This window comes from Periplaneta americana, chromosome 11 (genome assembly GCF_040183065.1).
Source record: "Periplaneta americana isolate PAMFEO1 chromosome 11, P.americana_PAMFEO1_priV1, whole genome shotgun sequence".
Lineage (NCBI taxonomy): Eukaryota > Metazoa > Arthropoda > Insecta > Blattodea > Blattidae > Periplaneta > Periplaneta americana.
The window spans coordinates 47361627-47386533 of NC_091127.1; the positions used below are offsets into that span (position 1 = coordinate 47361627).

General features: G+C 35.9%; 1 protein-coding gene across 1 annotated transcript in view; it reads right to left on the reverse strand.

The window, feature by feature from the left end:
• The window catches only part of Liprin-beta (liprin-beta), a 404935-nt gene that overhangs the window by 307154 nt on the left and 72874 nt on the right, over positions 1 to 24907 (reverse strand). The window contains exon 2 of the mRNA XM_069839389.1: positions 6853 to 8106. Within this exon, the coding sequence (XP_069695490.1) occupies positions 6853 to 8034 (1182 nt within the window). The 5' untranslated portion in view covers positions 8035 to 8106. The remainder of the gene's footprint in view (positions 1 to 6852; positions 8107 to 24907) is intronic.

The following is a 24907-nucleotide window of genomic DNA, read 5'->3' on the forward strand; positions in this document are numbered from 1 at the left end:
AAATTACTTAAATTTTAATATTCTTTTGTACCATTGAAATTAACATCATAACAGTCAAAAGCATAAATGTAAAATTGTAACAATAAACAATACATTTTCAATACCATATGATGTAGGTCCTAACATAATCAAAATTATGGTGGAGGCAAGGGAGCTTAAATGATATAGTGGGGAAGAGTTAAGTGAACTTTACATGGTTGAGTATTTGATATTGAAACACGATTCAGTTATTCTAATATTATATAGGATTCAATCCAGGACACAGATATAATGCTCTTTTCTACTTAACAACTTATTCATTTTTAAATGTAAGTAAACAGACCTTGTAATTATTTTTAAATGTGAGTAAACCGTACTTAGAATACGATGAAAGAGTAATGGAGTGGATAAAGCATCAGCACGTAGAGCTGAAAACCCCGGGTTCAAATCTCGGCGCCGGAGGGAATTTTTCTCCGTTCCATTACTCTTTCATCGTATGATGACGCAGAATATCTGCATGGAAATATCATATCTACTTCGGTACATTAAAATAATATATATGATATGCGTAAATCACTTCGTGATTTAAGACGGCGCTTATTCCGTCGGATCCCGGCCAACTAGTCACTCATAACGAGTGCACCTCAGCACATGTGTGGACTTCGGTTCTAAGTTCATAGACATCTATGACGTAGTGCAGAGGGCGGCCACTAGAGGGAACCCAAAAGTTGGAGCTTAATCTGAGACGATTCTATCCGACGCCGGGGTTGTATCCGGTGTGGCTTAGTGGATAACGCATCAGCACGTAGAGCTGAAAACCCGGGTTCAAATCCCGGCGCCGGAGGGAATTTTTCTCCGTTCCATTACTCTTTCATCGTATGATGACGCAGAATATCTGCATGGAAATATCATATGTACTTCGGTACATTAAAATAATATATACGTACTTAGAATGTTACAAGTTTTAACAAACTTCACAGTTGATTTGATACAATTCTTCTATAGTAAGTTCCCATTGCAAGTTATTGTTACACTCCAACATGCCAAACAACAATAGTGATGATTATAGGGATAGAATTTTTATGCACTGAAAGATATAATAAGAAAACAGAATGTCAGCACTAGGTTGTGCATAGAAATCATAGACGTAAACAAATGTCACATCGGTATTAAATCCTTGTTTCTCTTTTCATTTCAGAATATAGAAATAAAAGTTTTGCTACCCATTTTGAGGTCAGACGGTTTTCTTTCAGGATAGGAATTCCTCTCCTGCCTTGGAGAACATTAATAACAATATTAAAACACTAGTAGATAACACCTCCCGTCTGTCTCATGTTCGCACACGCTGCATTTTGAATTTGGTGCTGCATATTAAAGTTTGAATTCGAATTCCAGTCCAGCCAATTAGAAAAAGGTACTGAGTGAGGTTGCAAAATTATGTATCTGTCCACCTTTAGTACGCCACCTCTCGGGAATTATCGGAATTGTCTAGTGTGGATTTTGTTGTTGATAATGATAATATTAATTCCACAAAAAATCGATTTATTTATGAGAAAACCGATATATTATACGATATATTGAATCAAAATTTCGATATCGATATATAGCTACATCCAAACGAAAATATCGATATTTCGTAAAAATCGATATATCGTTCCCATGTCTATCAGGCGTACATTTACTGTATTACAATAAAATTACTTAAATTGTAATATTCCTTTGTACCATTGAAATTTACATAAGTCAAAAGCATAAATGTAAAATTGTAACAATAAACACATTTTCAATACCATATGATGTAGGTCCTAACATAATCAAAATTATGGTGGAGGCATGGGAGCAGTGCTGCTCATCGGAGTGACTACAACCGCGGAGGAATCGGAGATTATGAATAAAGCTCTCCACCGGTGATCTCCGGTACTACCGTAGCTGGAACAGAGGACATACGGAGGGATGCGGGGGTTCGGAGCGAAGCGACAGTTAGCTCAAGGACGACCGGCGCGTACGGACTGACGGTAGTTGTGAGTGGAATAAAATGGCACCAAATCGGATATCCGTCACATGGAAATTCTTTAATTTAGTTTAAGGTAATAATAAAGTCGCACACTGTAAACTTTGTGGGCGAATTTACTCCAAGGGTGGTGGAACTTCGAATTTGTCAGACCATTTGAAGCGATCGCACAATCGCGAACTTGATGAAAACAATTACGCAGAACATTTGATACGATTTCTTTTTAAATTGTTTTAGTGCTATTGTCCCCAAAGGCTCACAGTCTATGAAAAAGTCTTGAAATTTCTCTAAAACGTAACTTTCGAGGCAATAAAAAACAAATGAAATATTTACAAGACGACTTGAGTTATATTTTACTGTTTAGACAACTTGAGTTATATTTTACTGTTTGGATTAAAATATTTCTGAATGAAACTAAAGAAACATCTGGTAATAATATAATTACAATTATCCTTAAGTTGATATCCACTTATATTTTTATTACAGAGCAAGAGTGGCGCGTTTTAGAAGAGGCAGTTCAAATACTGACACCCTTTAACACAATAATCACAATCCTGTCCGATTGGTTGGTGGTGTAATTGTTAGATTAATGTGTATGCGTCAAACAGACTTAAAGTCATTAATTGCTTACTCTTCTGGTGAAGAATCTGAATAAATTATGTTGGACAGTAAACTTTATCCCATTGATAGCCCACGTTTCTTTTGTTTCATTCTGAAGCTCCCTTAATATATTTTACGTCAACTAAACCGATTAGAATAATAATTGACAAACCCTGTTTGCGATTAAACGAGAGTTTCTAGGAGAATTAAGTATAAATGTTTACATTAGCTACTGAAAAGCTTAACTTCTGCATTAGTTTTGCAGTTAGATTGAATGTTATTAATTTGATCAATGACATAAAACTAATACAGCTTTCCACATATACTATGAATTTCAAAACTAGAAAAAAAATCTGTCAGCTAACGTAGCACTTTAAGCAACACAAAAAAAAGAGTCGAAGAAAGAGAGAGAGATTAATATAAAAGAGAGATTAAACAACAACAAATTAGAACTTATTTTAAAAGACACGCGGACGTCAGCGGGCTCGAATCACTACCTGATCCGATTAAAGGAATGCTCAGCGGAAAGTGTATGTCTGCGCCACAGCACATATACAACCTGCGCGGCATCAATCGGAGGTAATCGGAGGTCTCCGATTGAAAGCGCGCAAACAACCGCTCCGGAGAAAACCTAATCATAAGCAGCACTACAAGGGAGCTTTAATGATATAGTGGGGAAGAGTTAAAGTGAACTCTACATCGAAAAGTATTGGGAATAAATTTGAATAAGGAACAAAAAAAAAAAAAGTTTCCTTACCAGGCAGGATTCGAACCACGAAAGTCTTAGTTACCAGTCTATCGTGCTCTGGAGTGAACAAGGCTCTGAAATAGCTACAAGGATCGGTCCGGTTTTTTTTGCCACTACAGTACATTGTACTCATAGAACTTCACACGTACGGTACTTCAATTAGTGCATGTAATCCCTTGATCGATTATTTTCATATATTTCACGAAACAAAACTATAACAATCCCTATTAATATAAACACTAGACAATGAAATAAAATATTTATCACAAGTAGTCTATGTTCTCTATTTTGCTACACACATGAAGTAAGACGACTACGTATCTAATGAAATGCTTACCTGCCAACTTTCTGAACGATTAACAAATAAGAGAGCACAAAATATTTAAAAGTGCAAATCGCGCTAAGCAGTCTCATAAACCGGCTCTACAATCTACATCCCACTCTCTGGCAGAGGAAATATAATTTTAACAATGTCTCATTTAAGTAGGCCTATGTAGGCTACTAAGCAAGCCAAAGAGAGACGTACTTAGCACTGGACTGACCCAACGTTTTCTAGTTTCTAGGTTAATTTTTTTCGGGCATTTTCTACTTCAGACTTCTTTTACAAATTCCTTTAGTGGAACGGTGTACATCCGAGTGAGACAAATGACCGACAGGCTTGGAGCTACTAAATATTCCATCAGCCTCGAGACTACTTGCAAGGAAACGCGCATAGCATTTGGTTAATTTTTCCTCTTCTTTTCGTTTCTCTGCATCCTGTTCCCTTGTTACTGTATTTATTCTGAAGAAAGAACGGGCTAGAAAGTCGGCTTTACATGCTGGACATCAGTATAAATTTTGGAAAATCGATTGTGAATAAATACGCTGTCTAGTAGTTGTTTTTTTCAGGATACACCAACTTCGATTACATTTCTTTCATCAATTCACATCAATATTAATTCATGCACTAAGACGAAGTACAGCTAGCAAGCAGTACATTTGTAAGCTACAACGCACATTTTCTTCCACAAAAAAACAAACAAATCTTTCTGATCTGCACTAATGATTACATTAATAGAACATAATAGTCCCTTCACACAGTCGTTTTGCAGCGCTTCCGAGTGGCCCTACTGTGCGGCTAAAATGTACCACTGATTAGCATGTCTCAATAAGTTCCTTGACAGCAGCTGAAATTCGAAGCGCTGCTGATATCAACCACTGACCGTCACAGCGAATTGGTTGCGTTTCCGGTGTCAATACAGTATATCAATTTAAGGCTGGTCCACAATAAAGTGGGAACGGAAACGATAACGAGAACGGAAATATGGTTAAAATAAATGTATTTAAATGTGAGCATTCACAATTAATTTTCACGTTCCCGTTCCCGGGCTCCGGCAAGCTTCTCGTTAACTGTGAATGCTCACGTTTAAATACACTTATTTCAACAATATTTCTGTTCTTGTTCTCGCTGTCGTTTCCGTTCCCGGCTTATTGAGGACCAGCCTTTAATCTAATTGTCTTCTAAAGGTGATGGTGCATATCAGGGCCACTGAGTGACGGACTGTGAAGTTTCCTACGGAATAAATGTTATTCTCAATCACAATATAGTGTACGACGTAGAATAAGAGTCATGGGAAAGAGGATGAATTTTGAGTAAATCAACCTCAAGTCTGTTTTGTTTATTACAATTAGACTTCGCGGGAACGAAAATCCAAACACTCAAGTTGGAAATAACTGACTGAAGAAACCTACGAAGGCAAGTTAGGAAGTAAGGTTGAAATTATTAGCCTGTAATCATTAATTGCATTACTACAAATTGTATCAACTTCTTTTGTTTCTGGCTAAGTGGAAAAGAAGGCCTGGTGGCTTTAACTTCGCCAGAATAAATATTATTATTATTATTATTATTATTATTATTATTATTATTATTATCATTATTATTATTATGTCCATTCAACGATATGTAGCTCTTCACTGATATGTAGCTCTTTTCGCTCGTTGCCGCTATTCTAACGAGATATATGACTGTGTAAATAATTGTCTTGATTTATCAGCATCCTCTTCCATAAGTCTATTATCGCAGTTGTAATTCCATGAGTCAATGTAAAGTTATAGACCTAACAAATAAAATTACTTATTCTTCCTCACTTTTTAAAATTTCTTCCAACTGACGGACAATGCTTAGAGCTTTAATATTCGTTGCGGCAAACAATTTAATTAAAAATAATACTACTATTTCATTACATTATTACTTTCGATACATTTTAATCTAAAACAAAAACAAACAAACTTATATTCTTCCTACATACACTGTATTGTCATGCATAAAATAAATGAACTTGTGTAAAACAACATTAATAAAAAAAAATATGGTTTATTTAACGACGCTCGCACTGCAGAGGTTGTATCAGTGTCGCCTGTGTGCCGGAATTTTTGTCCCGGAGTTCTTTTACATGCCACTAAATCTAGTGACGTGAGTCTGTCGCATTTAAGCACACTTAAATGCCATCGACCTGGGCCGGGATCGAACCCGCAACCTCGGGCACAGAAGGCCAGCCCTATACCAATTCTGCCACCCAGGGTGCCCAAAATTATTAAGATAGACATACAAATATATGTAATTTTGCAGAATAGTGACAATGTCTAGCTTCTTACATGACAATGGAACTTTGGAATTGATCAAAAAGGTCGTTAGCGAATTATGAAGGTATATAAAAAAAAACTTAAAGATTATTGAGGCAATCATACAGATGAACTAAACATTTAGAAAGAAAATTACCGCATTTTGGATTAATATAGGAGTTCCAATTTCGGAATATAAAAAGAAGCACAACATCAACAGAGTGAAGGCCGCCTGTACTAGGATTGAGTGAAGCAAGAACAAACGTTATAATCCTTGTGATTATTATTATTATTATTATTATTATTATTATTATTATTATGGCACTTCCTGACAATCTGTTATGTTCATCTGGGTCAATTTATTCTTTTTTAGTAGGTTATTTTACGACGCTTTATCAATATCTTCGGTTATTTAGCGTCTGCATGAGATGAAGGTTATAATGCCGGTGAAATGAATCCGGGGTCCAGCACCGAAAGTTACTCATCATTTGCTCAATTGGGTTGAGGGAAACCCCCGGAAAAAACCTCAACCAGGTAACTTGCTCCGACCGGGAATCGAACCCGGGCCACCTGGTTTCGCGGCCAGACGCGCTGACCGTTTCTCCACAGGTGTGGACTCAATTTATTGTAATCAAATACAGAATAATATAACAACCCCTAAAAAACCGAGCGGGTGAATAATTATATTTTTCTATGATGATTCTAGTAATTATCTAAGATGAATCTAGAAAATTTATCATGCTCCCTTATTTGTTATCATAGCGCGAATTTTCTATATCTTAAAAAAAACCTTACATAATAGTCAAACAGCAAATAAATATAGCCTAATTTTGTAAATCAAGTACGAATTAGCAAACTGTGTTAAAAATTTAGAAAGTTGACAGGTATTGTGGAAAAAACGATTCATACGAACCCATTTCACTGTGTCCTGAAGTCTCACGACCTGAGGCTGTTGAGGCTCCTTGCAGAAACGAGCCGGTTTAGGTGGCCGAGGTGGAAGAGCAGGAGGCTTTGTTTCAGCAGATGGCACGTGATTGACAGACGCCTGCGCATCCGACGCTCCACATCGCTGAAGATGTTCCATGCTCAAAGCACGCACAAAGTTTTCTGAAGGTTGAGAATAACGGCGAAAACTGTTCACAAAATTATTATTCTGAGAATTTTCTCGCACTTGTTCATGTTTTTCACTTTCTCTACCACTGTCTGACTTAATTCCATTGTTTACCACAATAAATCCCTGCTTTAAAGGTTTAGTGTTATCCTTTGACGATTTTTGATTACTTGAATTATTTTGGCCACTCGATGTACACAAAAGATTTCCATGGCTCAAACTTATAGCCCTAAGCGATCGAAGATTACTTGACGCTTCACGATTGGTACACTCGTCTACACTGTTCGACTTCTTGTGCAATGCCGACCTTGGTCGATCTTCAAGAGTATTCAGCGGCTGAGTATGATCTTTGGATATGTCTGACTGACGATTGAAGATGTTTCCAAACTTCTGTGGTTGGGAACGTGCTGAACAGTTGCTCTGACGTTGAAAGTTGTTAGTGTCAACTGTAAGAGGGTGAAAGAACATGCCTGGGGACTCGAAATGATGCCTGTAATCCTCTTGAAGGGGCTGGGAGAAGGCACTTGACGTGTCCATCTGGTAATCCAACGCATTCTGCGACGGTGGTGGATACTGCTGAGTCCAATTCAGGTTTGGGAAGAGGGGGACATACGAGGTGTTCCATGGATGCTGAGGCGTGGGACACACCCAGGGACTGAGCACCTCAGCCGGAGGAGGGGCGCTAGGAACAACTGAAGGTTGAGATGTGAAGTCCCAGTTGGTGCCTGAGAGAGGCCGAGCCCCAAGACTTGTCCTGCGCTGAGGCGGCACACAAGGGAGGGGACACGGGGGTGGGGGCGTACCTCCCTGGCGTTCTATTACTACGTCCCAGCCACTACCGGAAGCTGGTCGCGAACTGCCGATACTTGACTTCCGGCGGCGAGATGCGGGAGGAGATGGTGTAGGACGTAACCTTAGTAGGAACGTCACTTCCTCTTCCTCCTCTTCGTCTTCAGAATTCATTGTAACGATGTTATAGTTCATATTATGCCACCACTCTCAGATAACATCTCATTAATTTCCTTTGATATCTATTTTGGCTCCACCTTTATTTACCTATGTTTAAATAAAAGTTACAGAGATTTTAGTTACATCTGAAAACGGGTCTATTTAAAATATTTAACTGGATTGGAAATGAAAAGAAAAATATATGACTTTCGCCAGATATCCTTCTCCTCCTTTCATGACATGTTGCACGATCTATAAACTATAATTTTGAAATGAAACTCTTCTGAACATGCAAAAAAAAAAAAAAAAAAAAAAAAAAAAGCATTATGTTTACATTTTCTAATCTTCTGAGTATTAAAATTACTTCCAAACGTAAACATATCAATTAAGTATCAAATAAGAATTATTATATTGCTTTCAATCGTCTGTTGAAGCTTACTAAATCCAATGTTTGGGAACTAATTTAAGGTTTCATCAGGGTAACATTATTCTGTAAGACAAATTAATAAATCTATAATATTCTCAAAGCTGCAGTGCATATGTCTGTACAGATTACTGTGCACTTAACTGCGGAATCCCGGCCAAACAAGTCACTCAACTGAGTGCGCTGTTAATATAATGGCAGTGGACATTGGACATATACGTCAACATATATGCCTAACTTGGAGTCAGGCCACAAAGGGAAACATTGAAGGAGGAGGGTTCGGTCCGGTGCTGTGGATTGAATTCGGTGTAGCTCAGTGGTCAGAGCGCTTGGTACGTAGAACCAAGGACCCGGGTTCGATCCCCGGCGCCGGAGCGAATTTTTCTCCTCAAATGTTAATTGTCAATATTACAGATATTATTCTGTACGACAAATTAATAAATCTGTAACAATAACAATGCATAATGGTGCACCAATAGCTGAACGACTTAAGCTTTTGACTTCCGATGGCAGATATTCAGGTCCGAATTCCGGCAAGATGGCGTCGAATTTTTATATCATCCACAGTATCAACTCAACATCGGAAGAAAACTATCAGTCGGGTCATTTCCGAGCAAATCTTTACCACAGCTTTTCACGCTGATAAACGTTATACGAGACATATAACCAACAGATGAACAATTAAAAGCCACATTCGTGATTCATCTACTATGAAAGACGATTATATATTTCGTTCAAAGCACTTGCCCACACAGATTAAAGAAAATCGATCAAAATTTCATGTGAAGTGACCTAGATACATCTCCAAACTGATAATGTTATACCGCGTTCCTCTGTTCATTTTGTTTAAATTTCCATGTAAGCAGATATAAGGTTTAATACAAATGCATTCTCTTAGTCTTCGCTCGAACATGATTTGCATACTGAGCAGAAAAGCTGACGTTAGATATGCAATGCAAACAACTTCATAGTTATAAAACTGGATTTCACCTTGCATATCTCAATAACATCCGTCCTTTTCACAAGCCATCAAAATAGGATCAAAATGAAATCCAAATTGTATTTCTCATATAAAGAACTTCTTTTTTAATATTTATACAAACTATTTTTCAAATAATCAGGAAAGAAATCGATGCTTGTATTACAGAATGGGATCGTAAGGTGTGATCTAGGGATTCGTACCTCAAAGAAGCGCTCAAGCAACAATTCGAATCTCGCCTGAGACCATTACCCGATTGAGTTCCTTTTTCCCGCGGTGTACATTAACTCTAAGGCAAATTTCAGAGAATACCATGGTGAATCATGTCAAAATACCACCTCACTATCACCGATTCCAGCACAGTTGATACAGTGCTGTTAAATCAATAGAACAACAATTTAATGAATGCGCAAAATCTATTGTTTTTCAATAAAGTTCTTTTATTTAAGATTTAGAAAATATCTTAGTAGAAGAAATAAGAGGCAACAATAAAAAGCAGATGTAGAACGGAAAGTAAAATGAACATTTGATGTAAGAGATTTACTACCTCTATCTTATTTAATGTGGTGCGAGAACTTTGGGGTTTTCTAGAGTAGGCTACCTCAGTATGTGTACGAATAGGGCGGACGAAATTTCTTCCTTTATGCATGTCTGACATTAATTGATCTCCTGCTGGTGGACATTCAGTCCCAGAGAAATGATTAATGCAGATGCCTAATATAATAAAATATTACACATACTGTGCTCCAACCACGAGAAAGTCTCCGCCGGATGAGACGAAGGAGGGTAATGCTGTGAATGAATGTTGATGTCATAAGGTCACACACGTGGGTACTCTTATCTCCACCGGCTAGCTCTCACAGCACAAACCATAAGATTGATACAGACATATTGATACTACCCTAGTTACAAAATTAGATCACAGTCAATCTCCTGGTCTTTTAATCTCTTCATACAGGAAATAACATATGCAGGAGAGCGCATGGTTTTTAAACTGGCGTTATAATGGTAATATTATTTATCTACTTCGTCCCAATAGATGAGGCAATAGTACGCACATTCCTTTCACGGTTGATCTCCTGGTTGGAGAACAGTATACTAAACGGAACTCCACAGTTAAATGTCCTCTGAGTGCCACCTTAACTTCGTCTCGAATGCTAGCGAGTCTCGCCACAGGGCGTGTAATACAGAGAAAACTTCCGTATGAAACTTCGTAAAAGTTCCAAGAAGCAATAACCTGCACATCTCCATCTGACATCACCAAACCTATAACCATATCTTTTGAGTAAGTCGAAATTGAGAGTGTTTCTTACTTACAAATAGCTTTTAGAGAACCCGGAGGTTCAGTGCCGCCCTCACATAAGCCCGCCATCGGTCCCTATCCTAAGCAAGATTCATCCAGTCTCTACCATCATATCCCTCCTCCCTCAAATCCATTTTAATATTATCCTTCCATCTATGTCTCGGCCTCCTCAAAGGTCTTTTTCCCTCCGGCATTCCAACTAACACTATATGCATTTCTGGATTCACCCGTAAGTGCTACATGACCTACCCATATAAAAAGTCTGGATTTAATGTTCCTGTCGCTGAACTGTAATGGGCTAGCTCGTTTCGGGATAAAGTATTGCCTTTTTTTTTCCCCAACATAGACGCCATTTTGATACTGAACTGTACAGAGGGTTGTTTCCGATCTCTGATAACGAATTTGAATGAAGTCACGTGCGTCAGGAATCACACAGACTGCTGAATTACGGCGAGAGATGACAGACCAGTAGTGAGTGATTTCATAATCAGAGTGCACGGTGTATCACATTAGCAATGCCCAACAAAATAGAGTCTTTTTGGTAGGGGTACATACCAACTCTTTCCGATGCCAAGTACAGTTACGTGAAAATCATAGGGGCCTGCAAAACACGTGGTTTCGTTATTTCCAAGAAAGGCATCTTGTGTGTACCTAATAAGACTGGCAAAGCTCGGATGGGATTAATTCCAGAGTGGAAAAAGCAAGCAAATCCACCCACCGTCACAAGTCGCCGCACCCCACGAGATGATACAAATTAATTCCGTTCGAGCTTTACCAGTCTTATTAAGTACACAGAAGATGCCTTTCTTGGAAATAACGAAATCTCGTTTATTGTAGGCTTTTTCTTATTTTCACTTAACTGTACTTGACATTGGAAAGGGTCGTAATGTACTCCTCCCAAAAAGGCTCGATTTTCTTTGGAATTTCTGCTGTGAGTCGCCGTGCACTCTGATTATGACATCACTCACTGCTGGTCTGTCACCTCGCGTCGCGCCACAGTTCAGCTGCAGTGTGACTCCTGACGCACATGTCATTCAAATTCGTTATCAGAGATCGGAAACAACCCTGTGGGCCTACTGTACTGGAGTGCTACACGTAAGGAAAGAAAACTCTATGAATCGGACAATATAATACGGAAACTTTCATTTTTCTATCTAAAATAGCTTTTAAATTAAAATTATTAATAATCAGGGAAAGACTGTGTTCATCGTGCTTACTCATTAAGGAAATGCAATTGCAGTACCACACTTGAGCTGTATCACTTGACACGATTCCAACGAGACAGTATTTGTTTATCGGACGTTTTCTCTTAAATATGTCATAAGTTCATAACACATCTGTTAGCGAAATGACTAATGGACAGGTTTGTTCCCGTAGGACACTTTGAAGATCTGTAACTCTAGAAAAATAAGAATTGTTGGTAATAAACTTTGCAGAAGCTCTGTTTAATGTGACCGTATTTATAAAGTTAAAGCTTCGATTTATTTAATGATCCGATGACGTTCGAACGTCTGCTTTATGGATAGGCCGGTTCCTTGAGTTTACGTCGCTTTAATCTTTAATACGCAGGAAGCTTTATTGGTTCCTACAGAAAATATGAGTCTTACTTGCCGTGACGGCAGATGATTGATTACCGTTACGAGCCCCACAAATTTCTTACACACCATTCGTTCACAGCTCTCGTACTCATTATATAAACCAATGAAAAATACGGATTATAATCCCAAATATCCCAGTCGCTTGAAAAGACAGGAATGGTCACTGAATACAAATAGGCCTAGATCCCTTCCCTTGACGTGAGAGGAATAGATCTAACTTACTATATTAAAAGTGTAGTACCTTAAATGTAACATTAATCACAATTAGACCGCGGAACTTCATACAATTGCATGGTTTTATTGATTTGGCATATTGAAAAAATAAGTGATTCTTTGCAGATCATAGTTTTTACATTGGAATGAAATTTAAAGAAATAAATATCAAAGGTCCTTCAATAATTGTTTATTCAAAATACAAAATATTACATTAGGTTACATGAACGTATCTTTAACAAGCGCTTTCGCTATTATAATAGCATCTTCAGGTCAGACTTGCGTGATATTAAGCTTTTCATATAAAGACGTGGATGGATAAGTAACATCGAAATGTATTAAGGTACATGACGTGAGAATATAAAAAAAACTACAATGATAAGAAAACAAGTAAAATTTGACTTATGAACAGTCGAATATATATATGACAGTTAAACCTTCATGAGGACCTTTGATATTTATTTCTTTAAATTTGTTAACTTGTCGGACCAACATGCCTTTCAAATATTGGAATGAAGCCAACTTTATTTTGCGTAAATTCATATTTCGAGGGCTTTCCCTTTTAAAAGCATACCGGTATATATTTTTATTTTGCACATTTAAATAACATCTTTCCTTATTTTTCCCGATGTATTATCATGTATCCAAACACATCACCTTTTTACATTAGCACATGGGATTACATTCATGATTTATTTTGTACTGTAGGCTTAATACGTCCGAATTTCGAACACAGCCTACATTTTTATTCTCACAAGTATGGTACACTGCAATGAAACAAAATAATTTAAAGTAATGTTATCTAAATTATCAAGCTAAAAAAGGCCTTACAAACGACATGGCATTCACTTATAAAGTATTACGAAATATCTGACATAAACTCACATTTAAAAATTGTTATTGAAATAAAAGAAACATACGAAATACAATAATCCCTTAATTGTTAACTAAGGTTAATATTTTCTTAGCTAGTGTAGGAATAAAAAAAAAGTTGTGTCACATTACGAAAGAAACAACATCACGTTGCGGTCCATGATCCTCGATCCGAGATAGAGTCTTTGGTACACAGCAACGAACATTATTTGGAATCCCACGATTTGTAAATCGTAGCCAATAGAGCTCCCTTGCCACGATTGCAGATTCTCTTGCTCTTCCGTACATTAAACGAATATCTGCTAATTCAACATCAGTGATCTTTCCATTAAGTCAAGTGAGGTTCCTGCAAGGTTAATCACCCTTAATGTTTATGCTGGATTATAATAATGATATTGAAAGAAGTGCGTATAGTCTAAACTGACAGGCGTTTCATAATACTACCACAGTCTAGTATATACAGTCACGAAACTTGAGTTGTTGAGGGTACTAGAAACAATAGACTGTGCCGGTACTCTTTCGCATTGTCTGTGATGAGGCGATAGTAGCGATCCTAGTGGTTAGCAACTATCCATGAATGCATATTCCCTACGTATTGAGCTTCGTGACTGTATATATTAGAGCAGTGATGTCAGAGCAAGCGCATTTTTCTGACCTTGACATCTTGCGCGGGCAGCAAGCGCTAAGTATGGAAAGAGGAAGGGTTGTGTATATGAATAAGCGACCTGTTGGATTAAGAAAACTGTGGTGCACAAACTTCAAACGGAACGTACAATTTTATGTCGTTATTTTTATATGGCTTCTTCCTGTTTAATATTATCTACATTGTCTGTAAAACAAAAGTACTAACACTGATTTATTAATATTGCACTAGTGTTTTAAATCTTAATAACATAATAGAGAGTTAAGATGAAATATTCACATACATTCCATAGCAGTATAATTATACTGTATTAAGTGAATCAAACACATCATTCATAAAGAAAGTGATATTCCAAAGAAAGAGATCGAGTATGACATGATAAGTTGCAATTGATATTGATGGTATCTTTACTCCTACAAAAGGAAACAATAAACTAATCAAAACAATATTACAGTACAAAGCAAAGTTACCTAGGTACTGTATATGTTTTAAGTGTAACTAATATTACATAACAAAACTCTTATTGCATTATTCTTTTAAGGTGATATTTGTGAGCAACTTCCTATCATCAGAATATTACATTATTTTCTCGAAATCTGCTGAAGCTATAGAGCTGACATTTTTACAATACATGGGACGTATCTTTTGCTTATGATGTAACAGTAGTTCTTTGTCAATTCATTTCCTTACAAACAATTTCCATGCGAATATTCTCAAAATTTTCAATACACTACCTTCAGTAATACGTATAAGCTTATACGGTGTATTAGATTTACGAAAACATTCTGTAAGGCTACTAAATAAATAGGCCTATACCTGAAAATTTCACGTTTCTATACAACAAGTTCAGAAAATATTCCTTTTGAATAAAAAAATCAAACTTGTGAAAAATGAGCATTAAAATTAAAACATACATTCATATAATGCACTTATACTTCTCAGGCAAATCTAAAAATTAACACGGATACTGTTTTAATAAGTTCTCTTCCCTTTATCTATTGAATCAGTGCTGGCCATCCCTGAATATAGCTCGACCAAGCGGCATATACTACCTCTTCCGTCTGTCTCTTTCCTTTCCGCTGTAAAGCTCTTAGGCTCTCCTGAGCTCTAAAGCGCGCGCTTGCTCCTATGAGCATCAATTGACATGCGTGTATTAGACTGTGGAACTACCATTCATAAAATATAATACCGTAAAATACGTGACACATTTATGGGAAAACTATAAGGGCAAGGGAAAAAGTAAATAGGGCGTTATTTCACTTGCATTTTTCTTAAACAAATATCAAAATATTTGCAAGTATACTCCTCCCACCCTGTATATGACTCAAAACGATGGAGTCATTAATCTTAATTCATTTTTTTAATTAAACGTGTCTTATACAGCTTAAATTAAGGTAGAATAGTTTAGGTGCACCTGAAGTTCCCTAAACGATAAAATTTTGAGGTCTACAAGGAGAATTTCCCTTCCCGTGCCATAAGTTGTGTTCATCACTGTTTGGAAATGTGCGTTCATAACTAACTTCCGCGAGTCAACAGTTTTTACACTGGAAGAGCAGCCTTATAACGTGAACATCATTCAAGTGCATGGTGTCTGCGGGTTTAATGATATGCAGTTTCCATGACGACAGTCCTCCAGTGTTGCCTGTTAACGAGTTGACACCTGAGTCAACCTTCCTAGAAACCCATACATCTCCACTTATTCCAACTCCATATTGTCTAAAGTTCTGAACTACTGTCATCTGCTTTGCTCTAGAATTAGCGTTACCAATATCGTTTGACCAATTGGAGTAGGCTATTTGCGATCCTTCGAGTTATAATATTTTGATGAAACGTATCGTGAGAAACTCAAATTGACTAAATGTCATGAAAATTATCAAGGAAAACACAAATTCAACAAAATGAATGCTGAACAAAAAACATTATTTAATGTGCCAACACGGTCGTTTAGTGACTAGAGTGCTTGCCTTATAATCCTGTGGACCTGGATTCGATCCCCTGCGTTCTCCCGATTTATGAGACTTGTGCTGGTCAAGCCCGTAGTCTAAGTAAAGGCAGGTCCACAATAAACTGGAAACGGAAACGAGAACGAGAACGAGAACGAAAAGATTGTCAAATACAATATTTAAATGTGATCTTTCACAATTAACGAGGAGCTTACAGAGCCCGGAAACGGGAACGTGAAGGATGACGAACTTTTAACTTTGTAGTTCTCGTTTCCGATGACAGCGCTAGACTACGCATCCCCCTGACTAGGTATGTAAAAATGTTGAGATGTAATTTTGCACGGTAGTGTGTTTTTTCGTCGTTACAGCAAACGACCGCCACTATTGGAAGTTGATTGTACTGAATTCAGAGTTGCCAACCTAGATAAGTATGTTTAAATATTACAAATAACTGCTCTAGCGATGTAATTAAAACTCCTCCTGCCATCTACCGACACCTATGACAAACTTCTTTCTGTGAATCAGTCAGCTGTTTATAGTATAACGACGTAGTACTGTACATTAATATTTAAAAAAAATATTATTTTCAAAATATAGGCTACTATCGTGCAAAAAATACTGTACAATACACGTTTGTGAAGAGCATTATAACATCTCGGAGAATGAAAAACTAGCTCTGCTCGTTTTTCAGACTTTTCCTCGATTTTGTACAAAGCACTTCCCAACCTTGTATCGTAATATACTATTACTATACTTGATAATTATTGCAGTTCACATATTTTCTTTTAGAATATTAACTCTGTTTTTCCTTGCTTCAACATTTTACATAATTGACTGCTATTATAATTGAGTCAATAACTACTGTAGCTATTTATAATAATAACAATAATAATAATAATAATAATAATAATAATAATAATAATAATAATAATAATACATCTTGATTACACAACTTTTAACACTAGGCTATATCACTTTGGAAAACGTATTATATGTCTTTCACGTGTTAAATGTTATGTTACCTTGTTAACATGTTTCTGCCTGCTATTGGCCATCATCAGAACTGGTTGTTGCTGGTCTTGGCGCCTTTTGTCTTATTTCCTTCAGGGGTGTGTTTGTGTAGTGTAATGTAGAGTCAAAGAGTGTGTTCTGAAATTGAGTTGTGTGTTGAGAATTTCATATTTTGGATGTGTTTTTGTGTGTTTGTATACTTCGTATTGTTCTAGTGTGTTCAGTTTCTGGCTTTTTGGTTGGATGTGTAGAATTTCCATGTCTGTTTTGAAGTCTCTGTATGTGTGGTTAGCATTTGTGATGTGTTCTGCATATGTGAAAGTGTTTTGTAATTTTGTTATGGCTGTGATGTGTTCTTTGTAACACATTACACTACACAAACACACCCCCATAGGAAACAAAACAAAAGGCGACAAGACCAGCAACAACCAGTTCTGATGATGGCCAATAGCAGGCCGAAACATGTTAATAAGGTAACAAAATTTAACACGTGAAAGACATATACTGTAATACGTTTTTCAACGTGAGCCTGCCTGGAGAGAAATAAAAAATAGGTTGCAGCCGCCAAATTACTCTTCAAGGAACGACCACTCATATAAATTGAGGGAAAGAAGGCAGAGGACGGACACTGGAAAGCTTTTTCTCAATCGTACTATCAGGGACTGGAATGCTTTACCTGCAGACTTACTAAAAGCTTTACCAACAACCAAAAATGTATTTAAAAATAGGCTTAAGGACTTTACTAATAGACGGTAATTATACACAGTATTTAAAGGGTGTAAATGATATGTTGTTATTGAAGTGTTGTATCAGTGAAGAATTATGTCGTGTCAGTGAAGTGTGTTTTATCAGTGAAGAAGTATGTCGTGTTAGTGAAGTGTGCTGTGTAAGTGAAACGTGTTCCTGTCAGTGAAGCTTTATAGTTTATAGTGGCAGTGCAAAGTATTTGAACAGTGAAATGTGTCGTAGTTCCAGTGCAGTGAGTGAGTTGACAGCGAAATGAGTGTAGTGTTGAAAGGTACTTGTGCAGATATGAACATATCATACTCGTGAGTTTTAGTTCGATCTTAGTTTTAAGATACAAATTAGATTTATTTCAAATGTTATTTTAAGTGATCGTTTCATTTAATTTAGTATATTCCCTGTTGTTATTATTATTATTATTATTATTATTAATTATTGTTAGTATTAATTATTAGTATTATTATTAATTGTATTTTTAATTAATAAGTTTATTATTGTCAATATTGAGTGTAATTAGTTATCACTGCCACCGGGTATATACCCATTGCAGTGTGAATAAATACATACATACAAAACAATAACAATTTATTTTGCATACAACACCACTAATAGTCTTCTATTATTTCTTATATAATTGCAATTAAGTTTGGAGGTACGAAGGTAAAAAAAGGTATTTTAAGGGTATGATAGCAAAAAAGATTGAATACCTGTGGATCTACCGTATGGGACCAACTGTATTACTTTCCAAGCCCATGATATCCACATCTAGAATACTTTCATATTAAAAAATCTATCGTCCTAGGTCGGGTTTCAAGCTGAAATTCTTAGGTCCAGAGCAAATGTAACAAACACAGAATCACTGAAGTTGACATTTGATTGTAAATTATGGAATGAAAGTGAAGAGGGGAGGTTTCTTAGTAAACCAGCCATAACAAAGTCTTAAACCACCAAAAGTTCCAGATGGTCTCACTGAGATTAGAATCCAGGTGTTCGGGATAGAAAACCAATGGTTTAGTCTTTCATCTAATAGTGCTTCTCAGTGCTGGAAATGTATCAATCACATCACACTGAAACACGGAGAGTCGCAAAACCAAACGCCACACCTTCGTGAAACAACAGGGTTTCTACATTAACTAATCAACCTAACGATCGGATTGGAGCAGTGCGATGCAGAAGAGATGTCGCATTTATTTCAATTACCGAAATACCATTATAATCAGATTGTGAACGCCTTCTCAGGTCAAATATAGAGCCTATACACACGAATTGTTGTTTATTGTTGTTTATTGTTAGTAAAATAACATGTACAAAAATACAATCTTAGTTCTTCCCTGAAGAAGTAAAAACTCGTGGTCAGGGAGATATCTAAACACAACGATAAACACAAACAAAGATAATTATTTGACACAAATTGGGTCAATAAAAAAAATACAGGAATAAATTAAATTTAAAAATTCAATTTAAATTTTAACAATTTAAGTCATACAAATACATATACATATTAAATCAATATATATTCTTTAAAAATTAAATTCCTAACGCTATTTTTGAAATTTCTGATACTAAAATTTTCCAAATTTGGGTATTTATCAATTATTTTATTGTATAACCTTGGACCAAAGTAGGTACCATGACTCAGAGCCGTGCTTGTGAAACACTTTGGTTCCTCTAGTCGTATAAAATCGGATCTTTTAGTTCCATATTTATGATGATACAATTTGAATTTATTACGATTTTTATGTATGAAGATTAATAAGGCAATATAATAAATCTGTTTAATTTTCAAAACATGAAAATCAATTAATAAAAGCTCGGATGAGTAATCAATTGGTTTATTAAGGCATATTTTAATTATTCTTTTCTGAATAAGTATTAGTGGAGTGAGGTTAGAAATACATGCATGTTCCCACCCTAAAATTCCATACTGGAGAATGGATTGAAATAAAGCTAAATAGGCCTAAATGAGACGTAAAATATTAATTGGTAAATATGACCGAAGTATAACAAAGATATGAATTGTTTTACGTAATCTATTGCATAAATATGTAATATGTTTATTCCATCGTAAATGTTGGTCGATTGTAATGCCTAAATACTTAACTTCTGAGAATTCCCTTAATAAGGGACATTCACAATTTTGAGAAGAACAATCTGAATGATGAATTTTGAACCTAAAAGAAGATTGAGGAGATTGAAGACCACTGGACCTTAGTAAAAACGAAACAACAGTTGTTTTGGATGTGTTTAAGGAAAGAGCGCTTGAATCAAACCACTCTTTAATTACCTAGTATAAAGATGTACATAAGCTCGCAATCAGCTTGTGTATATGTACGTATCACGGTTAAAGTTCCGATAAAATATAATACAATCAACCCCTATAAAAACAGTAACTTTACTTATTTATTTATTTATTTATTTATTTATTTATTTATTTATTTATTTATTTATTTTTAAATCCACCACCAACAGAAGCAGGCTTCCAATTACAGGTGTCTTACACAGATGTATACACAAAATACATAAGAGAGAAAAAAAGAACAAAACAAACAACACGAAAGAAATATAAGAAAGCTATGTGAAGCTATTCAATTTGTACTGAACAATAAAATTAATATCACGAGTTTAAACAGCAGTTGAAAAGACTACATATCGGGATGTTACTGAATTTCACCCAGAAGAAAAGAAATTAAAATGAAAATTTGAATTTTGAATATATAAGGCAAACATTTGAATGTACTGAATGTCAATAAAATTATTTATTACTAATGGAATATTATAGTTTATCAGATATTAAATCATTTAAAAGAATACAATAAATGAAATATAACTTTTCTCCATGAAATTCTACAGCACTAGACCACTTCCAATCCCATACGACAAATCATAGGTCTACAAACAAAATTAGATATAAAACGATACAATAATGTTTGGATAGAGATCATTTCTTCCAATTTTGGATTTGAGACTAAGAATGCGAGTGGTTTCTGGAAGGAGGGTATATATCTGCAACGTCAGATAGACATTAATTTGTCCCTCGTTGAAATACATGATCAGGGCCGTTTCAAGAAAATACTGAACAAAAGCCCTAGTTCGCTAGTTTTAACTACTGTAAGTCACTAGTAACACAATTGTATTAGTTGTGGTGAACTCTGTTTCACGAAACTTTAGCGTCAGTTTAAACTCCTACATTGTTTTTGCTATTTAGCTGTTTCAATTACCAATGCAAGCATCTTGTTTTACACTTTCTTGTTTCAGTGTGCAAATCAACATTTCTCACTGATTTACATGTCTTCTACAAAGAAAAAAATGTTTACTGAGCAAAACGAATTAACAGTTCTCTACAGACAAAAGGACATAAACACTGGAGTGTTTCCTGACAAAATAACTAAGGAGGAAAAGGTTAAAAAGAAACTGAAAATAATTTTACCGAATCGGTCACAGTCCCTGCTCCTAATCAGTTGAGAGCTGCTTTTAATTGAATCTTTGAAGAAATGACTGGCACCTCCGTTTCAAACGAAGTCCAACTAATTGTATTAGTTGTTCTAATTTATATGAGGACGTAGAGACTTAAGACGACCACTCTGCAGGTTGACTGATCAGTTTTCTTATGTAGCTGCAGAACAGGAATAGTACCATACTATAGGCTAGTCGGAAGGAGAAAAAGAAGAAGAAGAAGAATACAACCGAAATCTTTCATTATTTTTTTATAGAATTTTATGTGAGTGTAATTTAAAAGCGCTTTACGCATTTCTCTCTCTCTCAACGCTCTGTAGCAGGCATGTCAGAAATCAGACACTGAAAGTGCAGTGTATGTGCGCGGAACGCCGGTCTGTGCAGATTGCGTCATTCACGTGTTGCTCTTACCAGTTCTTAGCGGGAGGGATGTACAAGAATCTATTCTGCGCTTCTAGTGTTCAATTAAATTGACTTTTGGACATTATAAACATACTTAGCAGAAGGAAAAAACACAATTATTGTCAGTGTCTATATTTGGCAATAATTGTATCACAAGAAACAATAGACTTATTCAGTTACAATTCACAAACCAGTCGTTTGTAAAGAACCATTTATTTACATGATTTGTATACAGTATTTGAAGAAAATGTAAATATTGCAGTAATTTCGAAACAACAAAAAACGAACACAGTATTTCATTTTACGTAGTAGGTACTGATTATTTCAAAGTAATACTCTTTCATTGTTCCTCAAGCATTATTGGGACCATTGGTGCACAAATGTTAAAGAAAATATTTTACTGCCAATTACATGCAATAGGACATTGTGAGGCTTTTACACTGGAATCATTTCCTTGCTATATATTAATATAAATTCACATTATTATTAATAAATTGGATAAATTAAGCTTGAATTTAAATGTATATGTAGTTTATTTGGAAAACGTTGAGAGCAAGTATCAGCAAGTTGAGAGCGTTACTGAATTGAGTTAAAAGAGTACTTCACAAGCTGTGAAGCGAGGACATTTTCTTTATGTCAGGTTTAAAGATTTATTAACGGAAGTATATTAAGATAATCTAGTAACGTGAGACGTAAAATTCGCCATTATGTATTATTTTTTCAGAAAATTTTCCGCCTTACAAATAGTTGCTTTCTTCCTTCCCTTACAACCTCAAAACCCTCACATGTACTGTACTCCATCTACAAGAAAGTCTCCAGGAATGAAGGGAAGCGGGGTGATGCTGTGAATGAATGTTGATGTCATAAGGTCACACACGTGGGTACTCATATCTCCATTGGCTAGCTCTCACAGCACAAACCATAACATTGATACAGACATATTGATACTACCCTAGTTACAAAATTAGATCACAGTTAATCTCCTGGTCTTTTAATCTCTTCATACAGGAAATAACATATGCAGGAGAGCGCATGGTTTTTAAACTGACGTTATAACGATAATATTATCTATCTACTTCGTTCCAATAGAAGACGCAATAGTAAGCACATTCCTTTCACGGTTGATCTACTGGTTGGAGAACAGTATTCTTCACTTAATATTCTCATCATTTATCAGCTTACAAAATAAAGGTTGTAAGTCGTCTAACCATTGATGGCTGTGTTAGTACAGACTCCAAAACAACGTCACTGTCATGTTTGTCTTGCCGTGAGAGTACTAATTAAGAAATAAGAGCTGGCGAATATCGTATTTTGAGAACTATACTAATCTGATTTAAATTCTCACATCACTATTAGGTCGACATGATATGATGAAAGACTTTCATTTTAAAATAATTACTATTGGCTGAGGAAAACATCATAACAGTAACGTTATATGATTCGTGATTTCTCTTCTTCGTTATATCTGTGGACTCCTCACTTTATTTTTCATAACGCATTCACAATCACAGCTCAATGAGCACACCCGTACTGATCTGTTACTGAAACCAAAGCTGTTCTGATATTGCAGGTAATGTACAGCCCTGTCGGGTTCCCCTCCAAGCCGACTGCACAATGTGCAGGGTTCTGATATGCCTGCTCTGTAGGCTACTTCACTACTCGTATCACAGAAAACGGGAATCATTAATTTGACAACGTATCTTTCCAGAATACGAAAAGAACACTCTTTTAGTCAATTTACTCATTATTTTATTATTATTATTATTATTAGCCTATTATTATTATTATTATTAGCCTATTATTATTATTATTATTATTATTATTATTATTATTATTATTATTATTATTATTATTATTATTTAGGGCTAGGATTTTGATGAAATTGCATATTTTTTTCTAGTAAGCCAGAAACATAGCCGCTTTAGTATTTATATATTATGTGATAAACCGAGTGTTTTAAGACATATTTGTTAGGGGACTTTTTTGCCTGTTTCAACTCACAAGAGCATCTTTTGTGTTATTCGGACATTTTTGAGGCATTTTCATTTAATTTTGGCCACAAATCCCCATTATTAATATAAAATAATGTTTATTTCCTTTGATATTTTGTCTACATAATTTGTCCATTAATACCCTTTATTTTTTACGTAGTTATTTAACGACGTTATACCAACTATGAGGGTATTTAGCGTCGGTAGAGTTGGTGATAGTGATATGATATTTGGCGAGATGAGGCAGGGGATTCGCCATAGATTACCTGACATTTGTCTTACGGTTGGGAAAAACCTCGGAAAAAACCCAACCAGATAATCAGCCCCAGCGGGAATCGAACCCGCGCCCGAGCGCAACTCCGGATCGTCAGGCAAGCGCCTTAACCGCCCGAACTACGCCGGTGGCTAATACCCATTATTTTGTATAATATTTTAATCGTTTTTCTACACAAATATTGCCCTTTTAACGTAGTACACCCCATGTAATGGATCAGTCCAACCATCCCTTCAATATAGACTCCTCTATACTTGCTAATGCCGTATAAGAGTGGCCTTGTGAAGGCTACATGGAAACTACATCAGATAAAATAATTAATTAAAGTGTATCACTTAGAAAAAAATATGTAAAATTAAATAAACTTAAATGTTGGTACTAGAATTTAATTTAATTACTAGTCTAAATATTAAGTAGCACAAAACTCCTTTTCCTACTAAGCCACTTTTACAATGTAAGATCAATTTTTAGGGCATTTTAAGGGCATTGTTTTTTAGATTTTTAGGTCATAAATGCATTGTTTTTAGGACTTTTTTTATGATTTATAGGTCATCAAAATGCTATCCCTAATTATTATTATTATTATTATTATTATTATTATTATCATCATCATCATCATAATCAATTCAACAGTGAGAAGACCGTCACTGGTAATGTAGGCCTAACGTAAGTATTAATTTATAGCAGTGGTCGTCAGCACTCGCTGATATGTGCAAAGGGTACGCGGTGCTGTCCCGTGTGCACTGTCGTGCAACAGGGAGAGATAGAGAGCATACACGCTAGCAGCTACGGAGTGCACCCTAGTGCACTGCGTTTTCCGCGGGTAAGAGAGACTAGCCCCAGCGTGCTCTGTGCTGACGACCCCTGATTTAAGGTATTCGTGGAGAAGGCGACGATGATTTATGTTGATTCGGACTTGCTAGTGAAAACTGATTGCTAGAACATTAATATTCGACAATATAACACGATTTTGCAAGATTGAAAGTTTCGGTAACAGAATAACTTACTGATCAAATGTGAACAATGATAATACAAATCAACCACTAAGTTTCATTAGT